The sequence below is a fragment of the Pyrgilauda ruficollis genome, unplaced genomic scaffold (assembly GCF_017590135.1).
Source record: "Pyrgilauda ruficollis isolate IOZ18807 unplaced genomic scaffold, ASM1759013v1 scaffold77, whole genome shotgun sequence".
NCBI lineage: Eukaryota > Metazoa > Chordata > Aves > Passeriformes > Passeridae > Pyrgilauda > Pyrgilauda ruficollis.
Window position 1 is genome coordinate 1,388,352 of NW_024529599.1, and position 24,013 is coordinate 1,412,364.

The 24,013-nt window shown below is 45.4% G+C and overlaps 1 protein-coding gene across 2 annotated transcripts in view; it reads right to left on the reverse strand.

Moving 5' to 3' along the window:
- Positions 1-6,325: 6,325 nt before the first annotated feature.
- LOC121363897 (SAP30 binding protein) overlaps positions 6,326-24,013 on the reverse strand; it is a 29,416-nt gene continuing 11,728 nt past the window's right edge. For both annotated transcript variants that reach the window (XM_041486677.1, XM_041486676.1), the window contains 8 exons: positions 19,529-19,571; positions 13,414-13,502; positions 10,911-11,002; positions 10,396-10,456; positions 9,850-9,901; positions 9,402-9,460; positions 8,127-8,211; positions 6,326-7,452 (listed from right to left, as the gene is read on the reverse strand). In XM_041486677.1, coding sequence (XP_041342611.1) covers positions 7,271-7,452; positions 8,127-8,211; positions 9,402-9,460; positions 9,850-9,901; positions 10,396-10,456; positions 10,911-11,002; positions 13,414-13,502; positions 19,529-19,571 — 663 coding nt within the window. In that variant the 3' untranslated portion in view covers positions 6,326-7,270. The remainder of the gene's footprint in view (positions 7,453-8,126; positions 8,212-9,401; positions 9,461-9,849; positions 9,902-10,395; positions 10,457-10,910; positions 11,003-13,413; positions 13,503-19,528; positions 19,572-24,013) is intronic.

The window sequence follows — 24,013 nt, forward strand, 5'->3', positions numbered from 1 at the left end:
TGACCACTTTGTGCTGTCAGCTCTTTAATATCATGTAGTGGGTTTTGCTTTTTTTTCTTTTGGTTTTTTTGTTTGTTTGTTTTTTTCCTTTTTTGTTTTTTTTTTTTTTTTTTTTTTTTTTTTTTTTTTTTTTTTTTTTAATTCTCTTTCTCCCTCCTCTCTATTTTGTGTCCCTTTTCTCTCTCCGGTTAAACGTCAGGTCCCGGTCCGGCGGGGAGCGCAGCCAGCCCGCGATCCCACATAACTCCCGGCGGCTCCCCGGCCCCTCAGCCAAAAATCCACTTTGTTCTCCCTCCCCGCGCTGCCGCCTCGCCCTCCCGAGGGGCTGGCAGAGAGGAAAGGTGGGAGCTGCGATAAATGAGATTGGATCCCAGGTGAGGAGAAGTTTTATCCCGGCTGGGAGGGAGGAGGGGGTGCCCGTGACGCAGGGCTGGCACTCACTGCTCCCTGCACACCTGGCCGGGCAGGCACAGCCCTCTGGACCCTCCCTCCGCTCCGGCACCATCCCACAGGAAAAGAGCTGCCGTGGGCTGGGAGCCCGGAGGGGCTGCTCGGCTTCATCAGGGCAGAGCTGAGGGAGCTCCCCCACCTCCCGGGACAGGGGTTTCTCCTCCCAGGTTCCCCCCCCGGCACGACGGGGAGGTGTCACCGTCAGAGTTCAGGTAACTCCTTGCTGAAATGCCAGGGAAATTCCTGCCCCGACAACCGGCAGATGCCGAGCCCAGCCTCGGTGCTTTGCGTGCAGAGAGGATGGATGGGCACCCTGCTCTATCCGGGGCATGGGCACAGCAGGGCACCCCTCACCTGCCTCAAGAACCAGTGCAACCCCTCGCAGCACCATGAACGATTCCCATCCATACCTGCACCCCACCATGGTCCACGGCTGCAATCCCACAGCTGATTCCAGTCCTTCTGCTGAGCTGGATCCAAAAATCCCTTCCCCAGTGCAAAGAGTAGCAGAGGAGGGTTTAGAGTTCAGGTGAGGCTGTTTTTCTGTCCACAACACCCTTTTGCTTTAACGCCTGGGGCTGGTCACAGCTCAGAACCACTCACACTTTGCACAGAGCGGAGCACACACGTTCTGGAGCAGATGCAATGGCAAAGGCTGGATTTTGGCTCCCTGATAGACCCTCACAAGGAAAACTGCATCCCCTGAGCTTCAACACAAACAATAGCAACAGCCAGATGGAAAAATGGCACATTTCCTGCCTGACTATGAGCAGGGCAATTTTGCCCTCCTCGCCTCAATGTGGCATTACAGAGGCTGCTGCTCTCCAGAACTGATCGAAGGGTGAGGTGCAGGATTCCTTTTGCTACAAGAAATTAGGAAGCTCAAGTTAATATATGCAAACTGCCTTAGCCCCAGGATAAAGGAGGATGTGCCTGTGCCATTTAAAACTACAGCAAACGGGAAACAGGCAGGGGTGCAGGGGAAGATGGCCTGGGCAGTTTAAATCTGGCATTTCTGAGTTTCCCAACAGATAACTTGGCAACTCCAGTCCTTTTGGAGATGTGATTTCCTAGAGTTAAAAAAAAAGGTTCTAAAAATGAAGGGGTTTGCTGGGGTTTTGGGTTTTTGGTGGTTTGTTTGTTTGTTTGTTTTTTAGGTTCTAAAAATGAAGGGGGTTTGCTGGGGTTTTGGGTTTTTTGGTGGTTTGTTTGTTTTTTTTGTTTTTAAACATATCAAGACAGTGACTGCAACATGAGAGCTGGGACATGAGACAAAATAAAGGCAGAGCAGGACCAGGCTGTGAGTGCTGATGCTTGAGCTGCTGGTGAAGAGCAGATTGCTCCCATGGAGGGGATGAAGGCAAGGGGTCCTGCTCTGCCTCAGGAGCCACAGCTGCAGCAGATGTTGAACACTGCAGATAAATTAAAACTGGGCTTCAGTCCCCAAGACAGGAGGGGAGCTGGTGCTGGTGCTCACAGACCTGTCTGGTCACCTCACCTGGTCCTGTCCACCAGCAGCTTCCACCGGCCCCACCCCACCTCCTGCTGCTGCAATTTTCCTCTTTCACCGCAGTTGAAAAAGCCAATTTAGGCTGCAAGAAACATTGTAGTAAAAAAAACCCTGTTATTTTAGTGGTGGATCCTAACAGGAACTCTGAAGCCAAGCAGAAAAGTTCATGAGAGCCCACCTTGCACCACAATACTCGGAGTCCTGACTTTCTGGGTGTCCTCCTTTCTCCACCTGAGATGGGGAATGTTTATGCTGCCCCCTGTAGAGGATCTCTGGTGTCACCTGCAGACCCAGGGCTTCCTGACACCCTCTGCCTCCCCTTCACCCCGGCAGCCTGGAGCACAAGGAGGGACCAGCTTCGTCCAGCCTTTCCAGCTGTGAGGAGGAGCCCAGTTGCTCCCTCTGGGTGTTGCCAGAAGAGCTCAAGATACCAATTTTGCACCTTTCTTTGAAGCATGTCCCCCCAGCACCTAAGAAATGCCAAGCCCACAGAACCTGAGTTTTTCCAGAGCTGTAGCTAGGCTGCTTTTACATTTGCAGTGCTGATAAAGGCACTTTTCTAATATAAAGGCAACTTCACCACCAAATGTTTAGGGCAAAAAATCAGAGAGGAATTAGAAATTTTCTGTAAATACTCACGAGAATATAAAAGGTTTTAATTTCATCTTGTCTTTAAAAAAAATTGAAAGCTTGGTTAATGAGTTGTCTTTCAGGCAACTCCAAATTACTTCCACGAGGGAAGAACACCAGGGTGAACTCAAGTTCTTGCCTTGGTTCCATACCTTGCTCTCCCTGCCTGCTGGATCAGGCTTTTGTCACACTAATTTGCTGTTTTTAAGAACAGAGGACAGGGATTTCAGAGGCAGGGTGAGCAGATTTCAGTGCAGATGGCTCCACCACAGCTCACAGCCACATCTGTGGTGAATCTTGCATTCATAAATCAGTGATTTTCTGTGGCAACGTGGCCTAGAAATTTTTGCCCTAGGAGGGAAAACATGTAGTTTTATAGCTCACATGAAATTATTGCTCTCTCTGCTGACTACCAGTCCGAGTGCCAATTACTGATAATTACAAGTGATTTCAGGGTTAATTATTTTCTTTTTTTTTTTTAATGCCATGCCAGCTTGCAACAGAGCGTTTCTTCTTTCTGTCCTGCCACCACAGCATGCCTGGAGACAGCTTTGGGGCTTTTTCTAGGTCTTTATTGTGCAGTTACAGCCAAAATCCTGCTGCTGGAGCACATTCATCTCCTTTTTGAGTTCTGTAACAACACACATTACTAAAAGAAAAATAAACACTTAATCCCATCACTGCACTGTACACTGTAGTGACAATATCCTGCTATGTGGCTTAAATAAAGGGAACATGTAATAATGTATTATGAATGTACATTAATGTGCACATAATTTATTGAACTAAATTATGCTTAATATAATTCCCTGTTCAATTAGAAGTGCCAGATGAAATCCTGCCATACTTTCTCCCTCAGCCTTTCCCCCAAGGCAGCACTAACTACAAGTGCCTCCTGTTTTCCAGTAGATGTTCCTTGTCAGGAACAAGTTCCTAAAGGAAGATCTCTCTGATGAACATCCCTGATGAACAGACTGGCAGCAAGAGGGAAGGGGGACACAGAGACAGCACCAGAGGAAAACGTCAGTAAAGGATCCAGGACACAACCTCAGCCTGGGACACTCCTGTCACCCACCTGGGGACAGCAGAGCCTTCCAGGGATCCATCAGCTCCTCACCCAGCTGCCAGAGGCTGAGCACACCCCTGTCTTCTATGCAAAAGGCAAAACCTTTCCCTGTGAGATCCCAGAGCTCTGCTGTTTACCGGCAGCACAGAGCACGAGCGCGGCCCGAGCTCCAAATAAACAGAGACCAGCGGCTGGAAGTTGTTGGTGTCCATGGCTCTCGCTCAGAACAAAAGGAAGGAAGTGGAATATAAACAGAGGAACAGCAGTGCAGGGAAGGCTCAGAGGTGGAAACCTGCTCTGTGAAAGCCACGCAGGAATGTGCTGAGGTAAATGTTCCCCTCAAAGGGAAGAGGAGACTTTGGTGGAACTTTGTTGCTCTCTCAGGGGGTCTTGAGCCTCCACAGCAATTTATTTGCCTGAACATTTAACACTAGAGAGCCTTGGGGAGCCCTGCTGAGAAGATCTGCATTTCTCACTCCCTCTCTGGAGATATTCCAGAACTGTCTGGACACAACCCTGTGCCAAGTGCTCCAGGAAAAACTGCCTGAGCAGGGAGATTGGGGCACTGCAGCCCTTCCAGCCTCACCCATCCTGTGATTCCCTGCAGGTACCAACTCTGGGCTTTCCCAGGCTCACACCACTCCCCAGGAATGAGCAGCTCATCCCTTTGATGACTCTCTGGGCACATTACAAAGCCCACCTGTTTGAGGGGCTTCACAGGAGCTAACTTCATCCCTGCAACGGAGAAGAGCTGGAAAGGAGCTTGTGCAGGTGTTGGCTGCAGCCACCACCTCCCTCACTGCGGGAGCTGTCATCAGCAAAGCCTTGGCATGGCCCAAAGCCTTGGCAAGGGAGACTCTTTCTTTCATTTTTTGTTCATCTCAGTGCATAACTCCCCTATAAACCAGACAGTGCAGCAGCAGTCCAACGAAAACATAGCTTCAGGTGCTCCCATTGCATGGTTTGAGGTGGGGCTGGCAAGGGCTGCCCTCCCCACCTGCTCCCTCGGCCCGGCAGCGCCCAGTGAGACAGAAAATAAAAGCGAGTCCTGAACACACAAAATCCCTTCCCACACCAGCATCAAAGGAGGGCAGGTCTCTAAAGTACAGCAAGCAAACAAACAGGAGAGAAAATCAACACCTCGGGGCATGGAGGTGGAAGAAAAGACTTGAGAAGGGAGAGGGAGAGCAGAAGCGACTCTGCCAAGGATGAGTTCATTACTGCAGCTCTCCTGCCTCTGCTGGGGCAGACACTCAGACTTGGACGTGGAGTTTCAGCTGAGACAAAGCTCCTCGAGCTACGAGACATCCCTGCTTAGGAAGGAGACAGGCAGAGAGAAGCCCTGTGGTGTTCAAGGAGCAGAGACTGTAACTCTTGGACTAAGGAATGATGAAAATGGGACTGGTTTTACTCTCCTGGCTATGGTTAGCATCCCTTCGGAAGGAGAGGTAAGAACAAACATCTACAGCTTTGAGTCACAAGTGCAGCCCGAGCAGTCACTGCTGCAGCAGCACAAGGAACTTTTTCTCAGTGTCAGCTCTGGGTTTGCCTCGGGGCACAGCTGCAGTCCCTGAGGCTGTTTAGGCACTGACACACTCAGCAGGGCTCACAGCCAGAGCTCCAGAGCAAACCAGCCCAAACTCCTCTCTGGGGCTTCAGGCCATGGTTCCCAGGCCAGGAAGGATCCTTTTCCCTCAGGACATCACCCTTGTGTGCCTGGTGTTCCCTCCAGCTCCTCTGGGGCACTGACTGACCACAGCCCAGTGCAAGCCATCAACCTGTCCATTGCCATTTTCAGAGCTGGGAAAAAGGCATTTCCCTCAGAACTGCAGTTTCCAACCTGAGTATCCATCCATTTATTACCTCTGATACAGCATGCAAGACTAACAAGAGCAGCGAATTATTGGCTGCAAGTTTGTCATACAGGGGTTGGCATCCTCACTCCACCTTTTTTGGTGGAAAAACCCCAAACCCAAACCTAAATCATGCCTGGTTCAAGCTGCTTTCTCTGCAGACAGCAGACACTGACTCCTGGGAGCTCAGGAGGGAACTGCCAGAGTACAGCCCAGTCCTGCACGTCTCTTGCAGAAGCTGTTACTGCAGGAGTCTGGAAACTGCTGCTCCAGGGGTCCTGGATACACAGATGGGTTTTTTTTTGTGTTTTTTTTTTTTTTAAAGCTTAAATGACTACCAGGACAACATGTTTAACATGTTTTAAAATTATCTAAAGCCAGGATATCAACCTGTTGTTTCTACCTTAAGTCTCCATAAATGCAAAGTTTTGATCAGGACTGACACAAGCTACAGAAAAAACTGAAAAAAAACAAAAACAAAAAAAAAAAAAAAACAAAAAAAAACAAAAAAAAAACCAAAAACAAAAAAAAAAAAAAAACAAAAAAAAACAAAAAAAAAACCAAAAACAAAAAAAAAAAAAAAACAAAAAAAAACAAAAAAAAAACCAAAAACAAAAAAAAAAAAAAAACAAAAAAAAAAAAAAAAAAAAAAAAAAAGAAAGAAAGAAAAAAGCAACCCCAAACCACTGAATACTCACAAACTTACACTTTTGCTGATCTGGCAACCATCTCCCCTATCACTGATTTATACACTAGGACAAAAAGGCTCTGAGTAGAAATTTAAAGAAATGCAGACACATCAATGACATCAGGGGCTTTTTAAAAAGACTTTTCAATTTTTATTCAACAAAATTTTCAACAGAAAATACTTTTTCACAACAGTGGAGCAAGCAGTAACTGCCATGTGTGCATTCACAGAACATCACGAGCTAAAACAAAGATGGACAACGTCACAAACAGGATCAGACACTCTCCTCTGCTTCTGTCCAACCTCATTCCGTGGCCATGGAAGTGTTTCTGCACAGGTCTTTGCAAGTGAGCTCACAAATCAAACCTCTAGAGCTTGAGGGTTCTGCATAGACATCTCCATCCTTGTGAGATGGTAACAGGATGTTCCAGCACAGTTTCCTCAAGAGTTGCACAGTTTCACATGTGGTCACAAAGATCTACACAGAGAGCACAGGGTACAGGTGTCAGTGCTAGAACAAAGAGTGAGCCTACACTCACAGAGTTTGCTTCAAGTCTCTGCTACACATCTGGACGTGGACACTGAGTGGTTGTCTCTGCTTCAGCTCCCTCAGCTGAGCTGACTCTGGAGGGAGGCACCTACACAGGCTGCAGGCAGCCCTGGAGCACCACCTGCAACACACAGGGGTAACACTGACAGTCTTTCACTTCTTGCCCTTTTAATTGATTTTCTTTTTTTCCCCCCCAAAACAAACCTGCAGGTAGGTAAGACCTCAATGCAGTAATTAATAAGCAAACTTTTACAAGCTGATTCCAGATGCCATCTTCTTCCAGCACAACACAGGCAGCCTGGGTCTTCCCCCAGCAAGCAAAGCCACAGGCATGGTGGGCAGAGGTCCATTCCTGTGGGCACACAGCTGGCATCCTGCTCCTGCCCTCAGCCTTCCAAAGGGGAACTGCGGGCTGCTTCAAAGAATCTTGTCATCTTTTCCCAAAGGAGAAATCCACCCCTCCCTTCCAAGGACAATGGCTTCGGTGACAAACAAGTCCAAGACTCCAGGCCCAGCACAGCAGTCACTGCTTGGCCTTTTTCACAATGGTGCCCACAGCTGAGATCACCGTGGTTTTGGAGCCACTGGCACTGGTTGTCACTGTGACAACACCTGGCAGTGTTGCAGTGGTGGTGAGGATGGTGGGCTGAGCTATCGTGGTCACGGGGATGGCAGAGTCCCACTTGCTCTTCCTCTTCTGGGCATCTGTGAATTTCATTAAACCAAGCACACAAGGATTAGCATTACATTAGAGGTCACCAATCCCTTCTTAACACCCTGTCTTGTCAACCCCTAATATCCCACTGCTTGACTAGACAGCTTCCCCTTACACTAATTTCAGGATACACTGGCAGTAAGCAGTGAGGAGGAAAGGCAACTTTTCTCTTGGGGTACCAGGAGTCAGAGTAGAACTCCACACCTGAACTCCAGCAAAAGGGGAGACAGGATCACTCCCTGCCCCAAAGTAGATTTAATTTCAACAGAGCACATGTATCCCACTTGCTCAGCTACAGGCACTGGACGCACTCATCAGCCTCCAGTGGTTTTTGTCCCCTCCCCTCAGTTTCCAAGGCAGGAGAATGATTTCCAGTGTTTCCAAATCTCAAAATCTATGAGTCCTGGGAATACTCTTCAACCACAGATAACAGCAGGCTTCTTGACCCACTAGTAAGTCTCTTCACTATCCCACCTGGCCCCAGTCTTCCATTCCAGAAGGACAGCCATGGGCTACAGGGACTAGAGGAGAGCTAGTCCAACACCCCTCAGCAGAAACACTCCCTTGCATTATCTACAGGATCAGAAAGGAGCCTTCAGGCTTCAGGAAGCACTAATCCCAGCATTACTGCAGCTTAATGGGTACATTCACAGCTATTCTTTACCTCCTCCAGTGGTGCTGGATGTTGTGGTGGTTGTGGAAGCAGCAGTTGTTGTTGTACCCTTTTTAGTGCCAGTCACAAATTCAATCTGGGAAGGGAGAGACACATGGGAGAAAGAGAAGATAAAAAATGAAGTGTTAAGATAAACAGCCTTTTTTTAATCCACAGCACCTCTCTAAGTTTTTTTTTTAAAACAGCTTTAGTGTGATGTAAGACACTGGACTGGCCTCTGAGCTGCCCATCATGTGGGAAGGAAGACACAGACCTCAGGCCATGAGAATTAAGGATTAATTAAGCTGCAACCCAGCTCCTAAGCCTGATACAATGAAAATGTGTTCATCTACTGGTACAAGCACAAGATCTGATACAGCTCAGACAGGATAGATCCTGGTCATTTAACTCTGTCTTTAAACAGTTAGAAGCTCATATTCATTTTCCTTTAAGGAACATGCAAGGCAAGTCCCTGCTTGTAGAATTTATTGCGGCTGCACCACAGCAGGAAACCTGGCAACAAGAGTTCCAACAGCACTGCAGCCTCAGAACTGCAGATGTGGGCAAGGGCATGATCAGATACCTGGGTTACTGTGCAGAAAACCAAAACAAGCAGCAAGACACAGCATGCACTGCACAAAAAACCCTCCATGTACTGGAGATGGTAAGAGCCTTCTGCAGCTTAGGTGGCAAATCTCTAACATTAAACATGTTTTAATGCCAGCCACTGGCTTAAAGGAAACACAGGACAGGAATGAAATCTCTTCCAAAGTCTGTCTGTGTTCTTTTTGGGGCATATCTAAGAATAACTGGGCTTGTCACAAAATGCACAAAGTTAAAACAGGCCCAGTTTTTCGGGAAATTGGATGCAACAAGTTAATATCACAGAGAACAGAAAGCAGGTATTGTGTCACACTGAGACATAGTGAGGAAATTAAGCTTTAACTAGGCTAGGCACCAGGCAAAATGTCATAAATTAAGGAAAAAGCTGTTCTTTATTCATTATCTTGCCTGTACCTGACTTACTGAATGCCATTTTTAGAGCCCTGGTTTAAAAAAACTGAAAAAACAGGAGGAAATCCAGTAGAATAAACAACCTATAAATGGACCTATAAAGAAGGACAAATAACTTGATCTGTGAAGTATGGGAAAGGACATGCAAGAAAGGAGAGATCTGGGATAAAACAAGCAGTTTTAGCACAGAAATAGCAAAGGAATAGAATTAAATCCAGCAGGGAAAGAAACAAAAGCCCTGCACCTGCATCTCTTTAGGTTTTGAGCAGGTACCTTTGTGCGTTCCTTCTTGGCCTTCTCCAGTTTGTCCATCTCAATCTTCTGGGCTTTAGCTGAGAAAGCAGAAGACGTGAAGCACTAAGAAATGTAAAATTCAGCAGTTCTCATTCACACACTTCCCATGATTAAAAAAAAAAAATAGATTCAGATTCTATATAGAAAAATTAAACTTCCATGAAAGCAACTGCTGCTTTTTAATCAAAGCATTGCAGCACTAATTTAGTCATTTCAGAGATGAAAACATTGCAGAACCAATTTAAAAAGTCTTTCCAAGCTGATGAAGCATCAGTAACATTCAGGCACATCCAACCAGAATGGAGTCATTAAAGAGCAGCATGTGATGACTTCTCATTTATACATAAAGTGAAGACTCCAGTGCAGTTAATTAAGTACAAAACACAAAGACCTAAGCTAGGACAAAAAAGAGACTTCCTGGAATTACCTAGTGCCTCGTAATATGAATCCTCTGACCAGCCATGAGGATCAAACATGTCCTGAAAAAAAAGAAATAAACCAGATTAGGGCTATTCCCACAGAAACACAAAACCCAGTGCAAAAATGCTTTACGTATTTCTGTTCTCTGATGATAATCAGAGGTGACAATGAGAATCACCACTGATTTCTTCCTGTATCCCAGTGACACAAAGGTCCCATCAGACCTTCTTTTATGGGACCATGTTCTGCTGTGAATGAAGAAACAGCTTTGGAGCAAAAAGGATGTTGGGGTAAGTCATGCATTTTTCTGTTACTCAGCTTCTTTCCCCCCTCAAGGAGTTCCATTCAGAGCTCCACACTTCAGCGGTTTTGTACAGAATCACTGTAGCAAAGGTTGAGGCACTGAGGCTCAGTGCTACACAAAAATGTTCACTTCACTGCAGAGGCTCAGACTGAGGCTGCATTACAAGACCTCAGGAAAGCCTGAGGTGAGACTTTACATCTCTGTGTTACTTTTACCCACTTCTTTTTCATCAAAAGCACTGCCTCTCACCTTTGGATAATTTGTTCCAAGTTCATCAATGGAACAAAACTGGATCAGCTTCTCATAGATGCTGCAAAGGAAAAGCAAGAGGTCAGAACAGAAGCAGGGAGGTAGAAGGGAACAGAAGTGTTTCAGATGTGCCAACAGAGAGAGGTTGTCACCTCTTCACACTACAAAGTGAAATGAGAACCTGGGAAGCTACACCTGCTATGATGGATGTGGCACCCCATTATCCACAGTATTTCCCATTCCCCAAAACATCTCCCAGCTCCCAGAACAGTCACATCTTCTAAAGTACTTAATCCCAAGCCTTCACATTTGGAATCTAACCAACACACCAACTCCAGCTGCTGCTTTACCAAACACAAAGAAGAGTTTTACTGTTTCAGTCACAAAATTGAGAAAGACAATTTGTAAGCAGTAGTCCTTCCTGTTCAGGATCCTTTGCAACAACTCCAACAAAGAAGAAAATTCTTCAAATTAGCTCTGTGGTGCTGTGGTCACATGAAAAGATGGTGGCTCACCTGGGATTGCGAAATTCCTTTTTCCTCTGGATGATGTAGTTCATATCCATGCCCTCTTTCACTTTCCTCTCATACAGCTTTTGAATTTTATCCTACAGGAGAAAGATTATAGGGTGAGCCAGGATGAAAAGGAGCAGCACACCAGCTGATTCCTGTACATGTGGAAAGAAGCCAACTGAACCAGTGACCTCCTTGAACAGAGCTAGGATTTCACCTTTACACCAGGGCCAGGCTGCTCATGAGACACTTCTTCCTTGAGTGTCTGAAGTACCTTCATGAACTGTCTGATTGGTAAAGGAATTCTCTTTGCACTTACTGAAGGCTTTAGTGATTAAAGATCTGCATACAAGGCACAGACTCCTTCCCAGGCTGTTGTTTCCCTTTACAGCCACGACACAGAAAAGCCAATTCTGAAATCCAGAGGTTCCCCCACAACTCTCAGCAACCACCAACACCCACCTGCAGCCTCAGGTGAGCACCTGAGAAACAGCAGCTGGGCTACACTGCCCACAGGGCAAAGCTCCTGCTCATCTGTTACCCAGAGCAGAGCCAAGTTCTGCTGGAGAACTAAACCCAGTGTGATCATCAGGTATTGCTGGGGGTGCCCACTGCAGCCAAATGCTCTTAGGAACAATGTGCTCGTAAATCCCTGCTTTGGTAGCAGTCAGATGGAATCAGCTGCTCTCTGCACATCACCCACAAGGCACAAGCCCATGCCAAAGGCAACTTAACTGACCCAGGTTGCAGATGTCAAGCAGGCTACTCTCCAAAAAGGCAAAAATATTTGAAATCAAACATGATTTTTTTCCTTCCTCAGTAAGGTGGATAAAAGTACATAAAAGAATTCCTACTGTGGTGATGGTGAAGGGACAGCAGAGGCAGGAGCTTTCAGACAGATCAGAGAGTTAAGTGGTACTGCTAAAATATCCTCAGTAACTTCCATAATCTTTTCTTTATGACAGAAATTTCTCATGTACCAGAGGCACATAAAACAAGACCAGAGCTGGGCCTTCAGTCTTTCAGGATGAGAGAAGCTGAGTCAATTTTCCTTTGCTTTTGTTGCTTCTGGATAAGTCACTTCATGTCTCCCTCCCTGGACAGTCAAACACAGAGCTGACTATTGTCTGAGGGCTTGCTGCAGCCTGAATAAAGGAGGATTGTTAAGAGCTGATATGAAACTCAACAACCTTAAAAAAACTTTTATAAGATAAGTTTTCATCAGGTTGTCACAAAATCAGCAAGAGGAAATGACACCATCTCCACGTCCAGCAATACATTGTGAGGTTTGAAGGAAAAAACTACAAAAAGGTGAATCTGGGGAGTAGAAATGACTGAATAGGTGTTCCCTTTCATCCCCTCCCCATGGAGTAGCAATGAGGTTCCCCAAGTCCACAGATGGGCAACTACTCAGTCAACTTTATAATAAGAAGTCCTCCCTTTGGCAGAGTTCAAAATACAGTTTATCAGAGGAAAAATTTGACAAAAGAGCAAACCACCAAGTGAAAAGCCCAGAACATTTTGCATTTCTAAGGAACAATCCCATCTCTTTGCTCAAAGTGCTCTAAGATGTGGTCTGACCTGCCAAGAGAGGACAAGCTCTCTTTGATGTAACACACTAAACTTCTGTCAAAGGGGAAAAATTCTGCTTTATTCTGTCTGCCCTGTCAAGCTCTGTGCATTCCTCAGGTCTAACACACTCCAGTTCATTGATGTCAGAGCAGTAAAATCCTCCTACAGCACTAGAGGAGGTTTGGGTGTGCCCAGGTACAGTGTGTGGAGAAGAAAGCATCATCTGGATGGTGAGTCACTCTGAATCACCACTGCATTTTAGGGGCTACTTTACAGAGCAGTCCAGGAGTGATTCTTTACATGAATTTCTGCTGGGTGGAAAACCAGAGTTAAAACTCCAGTGTGTGTTAGGAGACAGCAGTCCCTGCTCTTTCATCTGCACTCCATGAGGAGAACACAGAAGGTTATTGCAAACTTGGTCACTGCTGTTATTTGGGTATGCACCAGAGAAAACACATGTTTGTGTTCTTTTGTTGCCTTTAAGCTACCAGCCTTCCCTCTAAATGTTTACCATCCAGAGACATGTAGGTGGAAAAGGAATCCAGGCATTGCTGCCTCAGCTATTCCAGTTTAGGGGATTTCGGGCCTGTATAGAAAAACAATTTGTTCTTTGCTAGGGAGCTGAATTTGCTGAGGTAAGAGGAAAGCAGCCCTGACAGTAAACATTGCTTCTGTGTCACTGCTGGGATCAAGAGCTGTTTTAAAGCATAATTAACCCACAGGGGCTGGAAAGCAGCTTAAAGCTACTTTGAGATTCCTAAACTAGAACTGCTGTAAAGCCTAAAGCATTAACACAGTGCATTCATAAACTCAGCATGGTAAAACCCAGCTTTACCTTCTGCAAAATTACTGAGCAGGGTTCCCAAATATGCCCTGAACTGCAAATCTTAAAAAAAAAAAAAAAAAAAAAAAAAAAAATAAAAAAAAAAAGGGCCTGCAATTGGTTAGAACATCTGCCAGGAGGCTCAGGAGGGATTTTGATCTCATCTGGAGACATGTTCCGCACTCTCTCTGAAAAAGAAGCTGGAGAGAGCAAACTGGGATGAGTTTGGGAACTACTGACGGGAATTTCAGCCATACAAGTCATTAAACTTGTTGTATGTCTTTGTCAGCACTACTCCCTCATTGGGAACCCAGGGGAAAGGTGATGAGAATGCTGACAGCTGGTACTTGTGGTGTTTTCAAGGTGCTGAGCAAGAAGCAACTAAAGAACCTGAAGGTTGGGTCATTAGAAGAGGGGATGTGATGCTTGTTTTATTGATACCTACACTCTTGGAGAGAGAATGGGACCATGCATGTGGAGGAGCACAGGATCAATTTTATGCAGTCTGGCTCTTTGCCATTTTGGGGGAGATGATCACTTGGTGAATATTTAGTTCAGGACATACCTGGATGAACCAAAATGGCTCAAAGAGAGAACAACGCTCCCCAAGGCTGTCAAGAGTTAACCACAAGAAATTACATTTCATCCTTAAGTTAATACTTCCTTAACAGGCACTTTGATCTTTGCTTACAGAGACAGAATATTGCTAGAAAGAACAACTCGTCCTGCAGGACTGGGAGCAGCCCAGTCCAGATTGCCAAATTTCCATAGCTGTTTGTACTGGGATATACTACTAAAGTACCTGACCGCCCTATAAAGATTAGTTTACAGAGTTATCAGCAAAAGAAACGGCCACATTTCCCCCCATTGCTTGCTACTTTCCCACTATTATGGGAAATCCAGGCAGTTCTCTGGCCAAGCCTTGGAGCAGAGATTTGTGTCCCATTTAAGCAGCTGGGATTGTTTTCAAGCATAATTTGCCCAGGGAACACATCCCAGAGTTGCTCTGTAGTGGACAAGAGATCTGAGAGCAGCACACAAGTCACATCGACCAAGCTGTTCACATGTGCAGCTCCTCAGTTACACATTCCTCAGCAAAGCTGCCTGGGCTACAACTCCAGCACCCAGAGTTCAGCTCCTCTGGAAAAAGGCCAGGAGGGCCCAAAGGCCAGAGAGGGCTGTTGGAACCCTGGAGAGCTGAGGCCACAGATAAACAACACCACACACCATCACTGCTGCTACAGTTTCCATGTCCTTTGTAAAAATGTGAAGCACTAAGGACAATATCCTCTGGAGAGGAAAAGCTGGCAGGCGACCACTCATTCTATTTGATCAAGATGTTGCTGAGGGTTAAATTCTTCAGCAGTTGCCAGTAACGAACAAAAAGTGTCCTTTGGCATTTACCAAGTGGGAGCCTTTATGGAAGGAGGAAAGCTTGCCAGAGTCCCCAAAGAAAGGCAGGCAAAGGGAGCTCCCTGACAACAAGGCACACATTTGTTACAGGTTACAGCTGCTGGTGGGATGGGGAGGCCTCTGGGTTAATTAGAGCTTCAGGAAACCCAGAAAGACAGTGGCAAAGACACACAAGTGTGGGTAATACACAGCACACAAGGCTTGCTGGGAAAGGTAAAAGCTGATTAGTGGCTTAAGAAGTTCACAGCGTAAGCATTAAAAAGACAACCATTAAATCCAGATTTCATAAGGCAAAGAAAGCACCTTAAAAAAAAAAAATTCAAGCCTAGCTCCACATACAGGCTCCCTTGTGTTTGGAGATGAGCCACAGAGAAACAAAACATTTATGGGAAGGGGAACTGTATGCTCATATAAACTCAGAAACTCTGGGCAGGACCTCTGTTTTACCTGCAAAAAAAGTCAAAGTCATAAGAATATCTTCAGCAATCCACTCAAAGCCCCCTTGAAAAATAAACCACTTTGGAAGCAGAACAAGAGCTCCCAATGAGAAAATATATTTTGATGCATGATTTTTCAGGTTTGGTGCTCATTTCCTCTTTTGTTTGAGCCTTGTGAAAATAATCCTTTATCAACATTATGGTGGAAAGCATCTTTTAATGGTTTACACGGAGCTGGAACTAAGGAATCTTTGCCTCCTGCAATCCCACCAGGGCTGGAGGCAGCTGAGCAATGCCAGCAGCAAGGCAGGACAGGCACCTGACAAACTGAGCACAAACTTGCAGCATTACTCAGTGATTTCATCACTTTGCAGCCAGACTGAGGTGCCACATCATTGGGAAGAACAGGGTGAGTTTAAGGGTGAGTTTAACCCCTTTGGGCTTATTTACAGTAAGGAAATACGAATTATCCATGCCCTCCAGCAGTCCTCAGACTTGCTCCCCACACAGAATGGCTGATTCCACAGCACCTTCCCACCAGCTCTTTCCCTAGAGGAAAGGGCAGCTGGAATTAGAATCCTGGCACTTGCATGTACGGCCACACACTCCTGTATAAAACATTTTGTGTTTTCCATGTCCCAAGGGCAGCTTTCCACCATGTCCACAGCAGTAACTGCAGATGAACAGCTCACAACAAGGTGTGTCCTCACAGGATACATCCAACTGCTCTGTGCATCCTGTTATTCCTGTCAAGACCAAAGTTTTACTTTGACATGAGTCACAGGTAGTGACATTGGCTTCAGCCCCTAATTTGCCCTGTGATTTGCAGGCTCACAGCCTAGAGGATCTCCAAGTGTGGACCTCAGGAAGTGGCTGTTGGCACAATTAATCACTCCAGGCACACCCAGATTCTGGCTCACAGTAAGTAAATATCTTCCCCAATCAGATTCTCAGTGCTGACAAAGAACTAGGGCTGTGAAGCAGATCCCATGAGTCAGATGGGGGTTCAAGAAAGCAGGGGCCACTGCCCCTGAAAGCTTCCTGCTGCTAAAGGACACTGCTGCTGGTGCTTAGTCTGTGCATTCTCCTTCCACAAGCTGACCTAAAAATTAAAGCCTTCATCAGCACAAGCAATAGGTGTTTGTAGCTTTTTGTGCAGTCAGCACATGCACTGTGGTAAAGGAGAGCCACGCCTCTGCTCCCAGGCCATGCAGAGCAGGCCAAAGCACAGGCAAATGTTATTTTGCAAAGACTCAGCACCTCAGCATTTAGTGAAGAGTATTTCACAGATTTCAAGGATTTGCTCACCACATCTTGGTAAGGCAGAAAACTAAATGGAGATGCTACATTTAATGTGCTTCAGTTTGAGATAAACGGATTATGTGACCCCTACCCAATAGCAGGAGACAAATCTCCAAAGCAAGAGAGAAAGTGGCACAGTGCAAACTGTGAGCTCCACTTCCAGAAGGAAATGACTGCTCCCAGTCCAAAGGCTGTGCTGGAGACATTGTCAGAGAACACACAGGAATTTGTTTTCGTGCAGATGGGTAGGAATGTTTTCCTAGTGCAGAGAAAACCAAAAGAACAGAGAGCACAAGAGCTGGCTGTATAGGATAGGCACAGTATGGATCATGGCTCTGGATTAACGCTGCTCCAGGTGGGATGAAGAACTCCTGTCCCTTTCAGGGGTCACTTATATGCTGTGTTTGAAGCAGTCACAAGGGATCAGAGGCACTTCAGGTGCCAGTTTCTTTTTAAAGGTCACACTATACAAAAAAAACAACGAAAGGGTGATCAAAGCAACAAGGGCTTCCCATGGAGACACGCAAACCGGTGGTGCCTGCTCTCTACAACTGCATTCCCTGGCACTCCAGTCAAAGCTGCTTGGCATAAACCAGGGTGGGGGGGTTCTGATTTCCTGGCACCAGAACAGCCAAATCAGAGGGAAGAACTGGAGACAATAACATGCCAGTGAGTCACCCATCCATGGAAGGACACCAGGTCCCTTTCTGCTCCGTGGGCTGAGAAATGCAGATGGAGACCTGCAACTCAGCCATCCTTTCTGCTCTTATGAGCACTGACTTTGTGCTTAGATATCCCAAGGGCTGGAGAGAACATTTCTTAAATCCAAAAGGTAAACAACCATGCTGCAAAGAACTTCAGGGCAAAACACCCTACATCCTTAAAGTATTATTTTGCAGGGCTGCAGGAAACAGCAAATGCAATGTCGTGACAGCACCATGAACTGTGATTCAGAGTGGTACAAAAAGCCCCAAAGGACAATGCTGATGTAGAAATCTGTGAAAGTAAGTTTCACACATATTTCCTTCTCAACCATGGGGCTGAAACCTTCCCTCTCATTCTGCCAGCCACTGATTATGTGATCACTACTTTGGCATAAGTCAGGACCAACTGTGCCCTTCCCCTTTCCAGCAGCTCATCCCTACTGTTTTCTTTGTGCCAACTCCAGTGCTCACCTAACATGCACTAAGCACATCAGGGAATGGATCCAGCTGGAAGCCTCACAGGGAAAAAAGGAAAAAAAAAAAAAAAAAAAAAAGAAACAACAAAAAAAGAGCAGTGAAGATGGATCCCAGCTGGCTCCCACTCCCAGAGCTGCTCCAACATTATTGTGCATCCGGGGAGGTAAAACACAAACAGTGCTTTTGGCAGGAGCCTACATTTATTTAATACTTAAGCAACTGAACAATCACAGGCTTTAATAAAGGTGATGCTGAAAAATGTAGGGTTATCTTCTGAGAAGGGCAGGCCTGCACTCTTTTAATGCAAAAAGCAGATGTAGAAAACTATCCAAGGAGGACCTTGATTTCCATAGACTGATAGACAAAACTTGAGATGTCCAGATTGGAGCAGTTACTCACTTTGTGTGAGAAAATCTTGCACCTTTTTCCATTAAAGAATTTTAACTGTGAAAGTCCAAGTTTCCAGAAAGGGAGTGGTTCTTACATTACTCCAACTGTAAGTCTCTTGCAACTGTTCCTTTTCAACTAGATAAGATATGGTCTAATGGAACAGACCTACAGAATCCAGCACGGCAAGTATGCTGACCTCTAATAACCTGGTTCTGCACAAAGCCAGCCTGCACACTGCTGTTGGGAAAGGATATTAAAGATAAGATTGCAGAGACCTCAGTCCAGGTCTCAGACTGTCCAACACTGCTCACCCATGACCTGTGACACTACCAAGTTCTCCCTGTGCTGCTTTTAAACTCATGTGCAAGTCTGGGCCATGGTGAGAGAAAGAATCCAGTCTGGGCAGTCACTGTGTGAAAAGGGGACTAACAGAATTGTAACCTGAGCCTTACACCTTCATCAAGAAAGGACTTCCTACATTGCTTCACAACTGCACAGCTTCACCCATATGGAAAACACAGAGGAAAAGAGCAGTTGCTTCCAGAGATTTTGCTGTACTTTTTACCCCAAATGCTGTTGTCTCATCCGTGTTCCCAGGGTGCATTTTGAGGAGGATGAGTAGATGGGAGAAAGATTTCTGTTGCATTTAGTGATGAGATTGGTTGAAGCAGTTTTGCCCTCTAAAGGCAGAAAATCCAATAGAGCAGTTGCAAAGTCTGGGCAAGCCAACTAAAAAGGATTTATAAATCCTAGACTTCAGTGATGGCTGCTGCAGGAGTCACAGCTGAGCACCTGAGTATTTACCATCTTAATTTACACTTAACCACATTTTAAGGCTGAAATATCAAACTGATTTGAGAGATGAAGCAACTTCCAAACTCATTCGTTTTTACTGATATTATTAAATGATACCACACAACTGCAGGAGTAACCTCAGGAACAGAGGATCAGTGCAAGACAGTCAGAAATGCAATATAAAATGCAGTTTCTGTGCAGCTCCAAAGAGACCAAGCAGATTATTGTATTTCAAGCTGACAACCCTGGACTTTCCAAATCTAATAATGGTGCAATGAATAAATGAGATGTCACAAAAAATCAAGTTTTAGTAACTATTAGAAAATATAGAGTACTATGTCAGCACAGCAGCTGTAAATCTGTAAGTGGCTCACATTTAAATGGGGATACTTTTAGTGACTTTTGGAAGCCACAGAACAAAGTCATCACTCCTGGTTCCACTGGCTAGACAAAGCTACACTATTGGTTTTAAGCTCATCTAGAAAAACACCAACACTGCCCTTTACATACATGTTTTAAACATGAAATTATTTTCATATTTTTAGGCATGAAGCCTTTCTCTCAGAAGAAAAGTTCATGGAAAACATTCAGGCAGTAATTGAAATTACAGCATTGCCAGGGAAGATGGAAGATGTTTTTTATGAAGTGGGACTTACAAGGTCTAGCATGAATCCAAACATGTGAATAAATACTTTTGAGTGAACTTACCAACTAGCTCCTGAGGATCTCTTTTCTCCACTTCTGAGAATTCCTGAAAAAAAGGAGGAAGAAACAGATTTTAGTCAAGTTATGCCTCCAACCTAAAAAGCTACGCTGTTTATTTAGAAATGTACAACTTCTTTCTGAGACAAGAGAATAAAAATTAAGAATGAAATCCAATTTATTAGGTAAGAGGACAATGTTTGGACCATGGAAAGTCAAAGTCTAACAGGATGCTCCATTTCTTTGCAAATTTCATTAAAGAATTAAGGCTTTGTTTCACCAGGTCTTGGACACTGAACTCCTCTGGAATTCCACAGAAACTGCTGTACACAAAGCCTTTCCTCAAAACAGATCAAACCACAGATGCTTCATTTTTGGTGACTGGCCCTGGGCACCAACCAGGAGTCAGTTTTTTACAGCACAGTTAGGTGAGCACAGGCTGGATCCAGGAGACTCCTTTAGTCCTGGGAATGCCAACCACAGCTCTGCGCAGCTCCCAGTGCTCTGAGCAGGATCAGCCTGGTGCATTCCCCAGAGAATGTGACAACGGCCCAGGTGCTCCCAGAGCCAGAGCTCAGGGACTTGGGGGCAGCTCCTGATCAGCCTCTCCAGGCTCTGGGAAGCTCCCAGAGCTCTGCAGGGTCCCAGGCTGCAGAGGTTTGCCAGATGTGTGTGTGTGATGCTAAATTCATCCCTGCCACTGTGCCATGCAGGGCTTGGGCTGACAAACCCTCTCCAAACCAAACTGCCAGGGAGCGTGGTGATGATGCAGATCCTGTGCTCCTATTTTAGCAGGATGATCCCACTGTCAGTTCTCCTGCTGCTGCTTTCCAGGAGTGATACAGCCAACCTGCTCAACCAGGGACTCAAGAGCAACCTGCACTGGCTTGCAGTGCTCTGTTTGGAGATGGCCACACAGCTAATCCTTGCCTGGTTAAAGAAATTAAGGACACCTCATTTGCAGATGTTTGCAGCAGAGTGTGCTGAGCAGGAGGCATTATGTAGGATAAGACACTCCTAAATATGGTTTCACCATACTTGGTGTGGGAGACCAACACCCAAATATTCTGGGGCTTCTGGGAGATCTTCTGAGAGTCACAAGCGATATCAAATTCAGCACAAATAAAGTTTCTGAAACAGTACCAGCTGCATCCCAACATTGCCCTCTCCCTCTGCCTCCCTCCCAAAGACCTTTTGTGACTCACTGGACTGTTTGTCCAAAATTCCTCAGTGCCTCCAAACACTGAGGCCATTCATTGAACCTGACACTGACAGAATGCTGCCTCCTTGCTGCTTGGTAACAGCTCCCTGACCCCCTCCTTGTCTCCATTTCCAGTCAGGTGAGAGGTGCATCAGGTGAGGAGAGAGCAGTGAGGTCACCAAACCAGATGTGGGAAGAGCCTGTGCCAAACTCACTCTGAAAATGACCCATTTTCAGAGAAGCCAAAGCCCTCTGGAAGCAGAAAAACAAATTCTTTGTGAGGCACTAACTGCTACAGGGCATTTTTTTTATAGCCATTCATGGAAGACACAAAAAAAAAAAAAAAAAGAAAAAGAAAGCACTATTTCTGCATTAGTACACTTGGATCACAAAAATACAAGGCTAAAGCTATTTTAGAAAAAGAAAGAAGTACACAGAGGAACACGCATCTTCTCCCTGGCCAGCTGGCCCCAGGCCCCTCTGAGATGGGCTGAAGTGTCACAGCTCCAACCCCTCTTGAGACAATGGCTTTGGTGTGTGCATCAGCAGCTCTTCTCCCAGCATCACAGAGCAAAATTTAAACAGGAACGTGACATTTCAAAGCAAAAAATTTATGCCAAAGCAATAGCTCTCTTTGGTGAGAGCACTGGACAGGAATCCAGGGAATCCAGACTGTGTTCTCCACAAACCTTCGTGGATGGGGAGGTCACAGACTGAGCTTCAGGTCACCACTGGAGAAGTGGGAGCAATTCTGTGGTAACTGATGGGCTGTGAGGACAAATCCAGAGGCTGGAGAAGCTCACAGAGCTGCAGATGCAAGGTAGCACCTGTCCAGGCACATACAGTGACTCAGCAGCAGTAAATCCGTGTGTCAGGAGGCTGCTCAATCCCCTTCAGGGGGGAGCTTGCTAGATGGGTAATTAAAACTATTTCTCACCGTGGTTTGAGACAACAAGCACATGTCTGTTGAGGTCAAAGGAGGGAACTGCTTTAGCTCCAACCTTGACTAAACTACATCCTGCACTCTTATCTCTTGAAAGTTTTCAGTGGAACTGAGAAGGAAGTGGAAGAGAGAGGCTATGTCCCTGAGCAGCTCTTGATCCTTCTTCATACCCAGCACTGCATTTATTATTCCATGATGCTTCCCATATCCTTCTGCCCACTTGTCCTCAAAGGCAAGAGAAATAACCCCCCCCAAAACAGCAATATTGTGAAGCAGGCACTTAAGCAACCCAGTGGCACAGCCAAATTCAGGTGCATCAGACACAGGCCCCAAAAAATGCTGCCCTCCTATTTGGGCCCTAACAGCCTTGCAAGGGGCTGTGCTGCATTTCTGACTTCTCATTTTCAAGTCTCCTGTATGCCTGGAGTTAGTACCAAGCATAAGCACACAGCTCTCAGGAAACATGAACTAATATGGTGAGAGAGAATCTGATGGCCAAACCCTCTCCTGCCATGTACCTTATATTAGACACAGATCTCTGAAATGTCAGCTGTGTTAAACAGTATGTTCTATGAACGTCCAGAATCATCAGTAAGTTTGCTTTAACCAGAATTTTCTTTTTTAATTTTCATCCTTTGAGTCTGTCCCATTTATAACAGGCTAAATCAAGCCAGTCCTATCAGGCTCCACTGTTTTGCCCTGGCCCACACCTTCCCTCCACAGCCACTCCAACAAGTCCAGTCCCCACGGCCACAGGCCTCAGCCAAGACATCAGAGAGCCCAGAGCTACACCAAACAAAAGCAAACATGTTGAGCCCTGGATTGCAGCCACACCTCACTGCCCAGGGACAGGAATTTTGCTTAGTGATGAGTTCCTCCATACCTCCACCCACTGCTCCATCCTGAACGAGCTGGAGACATCAACACAGCTTTTCATTAACTTGGGCTGCTTTCAAACCTCTTAAATGCCTTCAAAATACAAATGGATGACCAACTTCTCCTCCACTGCTTGTTCATATTTGTTCAGCTTGCTGTTGAAAACTACAAGGCAAGCATCAACAACTTGACCAGAGTTTGGCAGATGCAGGGTTTAAGTAGTCTTGTTCAAACCTCTGAGTATCTGCTGAAGATCCAGAACATTCTAAAGACTTGCAGTGGAGCAATCACACAAGAACTGTTCTGCACTCCCTTAGGCTAATTTAAGTTTGAGACACAGATGAGTACAATGAACTGATTAGGAAAGACAGAATAAAACCCACAAATCTGCAGATCTTATCTAATACATTAAGTGGAATGAAATGGAGAATCACCAAGTGGAAAAATAAGGTACAATAAATACTGGAAAGTTGCTACCTTTTGGTTATGAAAGAGAAGAAATATTTATGCGTGGATGAGAGATTTCTAAAGGAATTCCAAAGCATTTAAACAATGGAAAATTTGAAGGTAACTGAATTTTATATAGGGAAGTTACCTAAATCCACTTAGGCAAAGGTGATCTCTGTAGATTACATCTCCAATACCCACTGTGTTATGTATCAGCATCTCACATGGAGCATAAAATCAAGCAGGTGAGCGCTTCCAGCAGGAGGGAGTTTATGTCAAAACTTCCCATCAAAGTAAATATATGAAATTATTAGAGATTTCAAGCATCCCAGAGCTAAAGGCATCACATAAGAGTTCATTTCCATTTGAATTCTGAGACCTTTCAAAAAACAATGTTAAGACTTTGCTAGTGATGCCTGTACCATAGAGTTTTCACAAACCAAACCACTGAAAATCTGTGCAGAAGCAACTCTAAATTCACTTATCGCTTGACTGAGTTAAAAAAAAAACAAGCAGCACTGTGTTTTATCATGCACTCAGCAAGCTGGTTTTCTGGCTGCCATCTACTCTGCAGCCTTGATCTCACAAGATCAATGGTTTAAGGGCCCAAAGCCAGCCAGCCTCACTCCAACAGAGCCACTGAAAGGAGGTCAAAGGATGCCATGGTGCTCCAGAGCCAAGCTGGAAGAAGACTGGAAACACAAAAACAAGCAGGAGGGAGACTCCTTCCCCCTGATCCGGAGATTAATAAAGAGCAGACTCTGAAGAGCACAAGCTGCTATGGACAAAGTATTAAAAAAACCCCAAACTGCATATTTTTCATAGATTTCTGTGCTTCCAAGAACAACTGTGCACATCAGCTCACTGATAGCAGACAACACTTATGCTGTTACTAATCCTGTTTGAGTATAGGAAAAGGTTTTTCATTTTTTCCACTTTCCCAAGACAAATGTTTTGTTTTTTTTTCAAGCCCTGGACAAGATGAGTGCCTGTAAGAGCCTGGCTCAGTTTTCAGGTATCATCA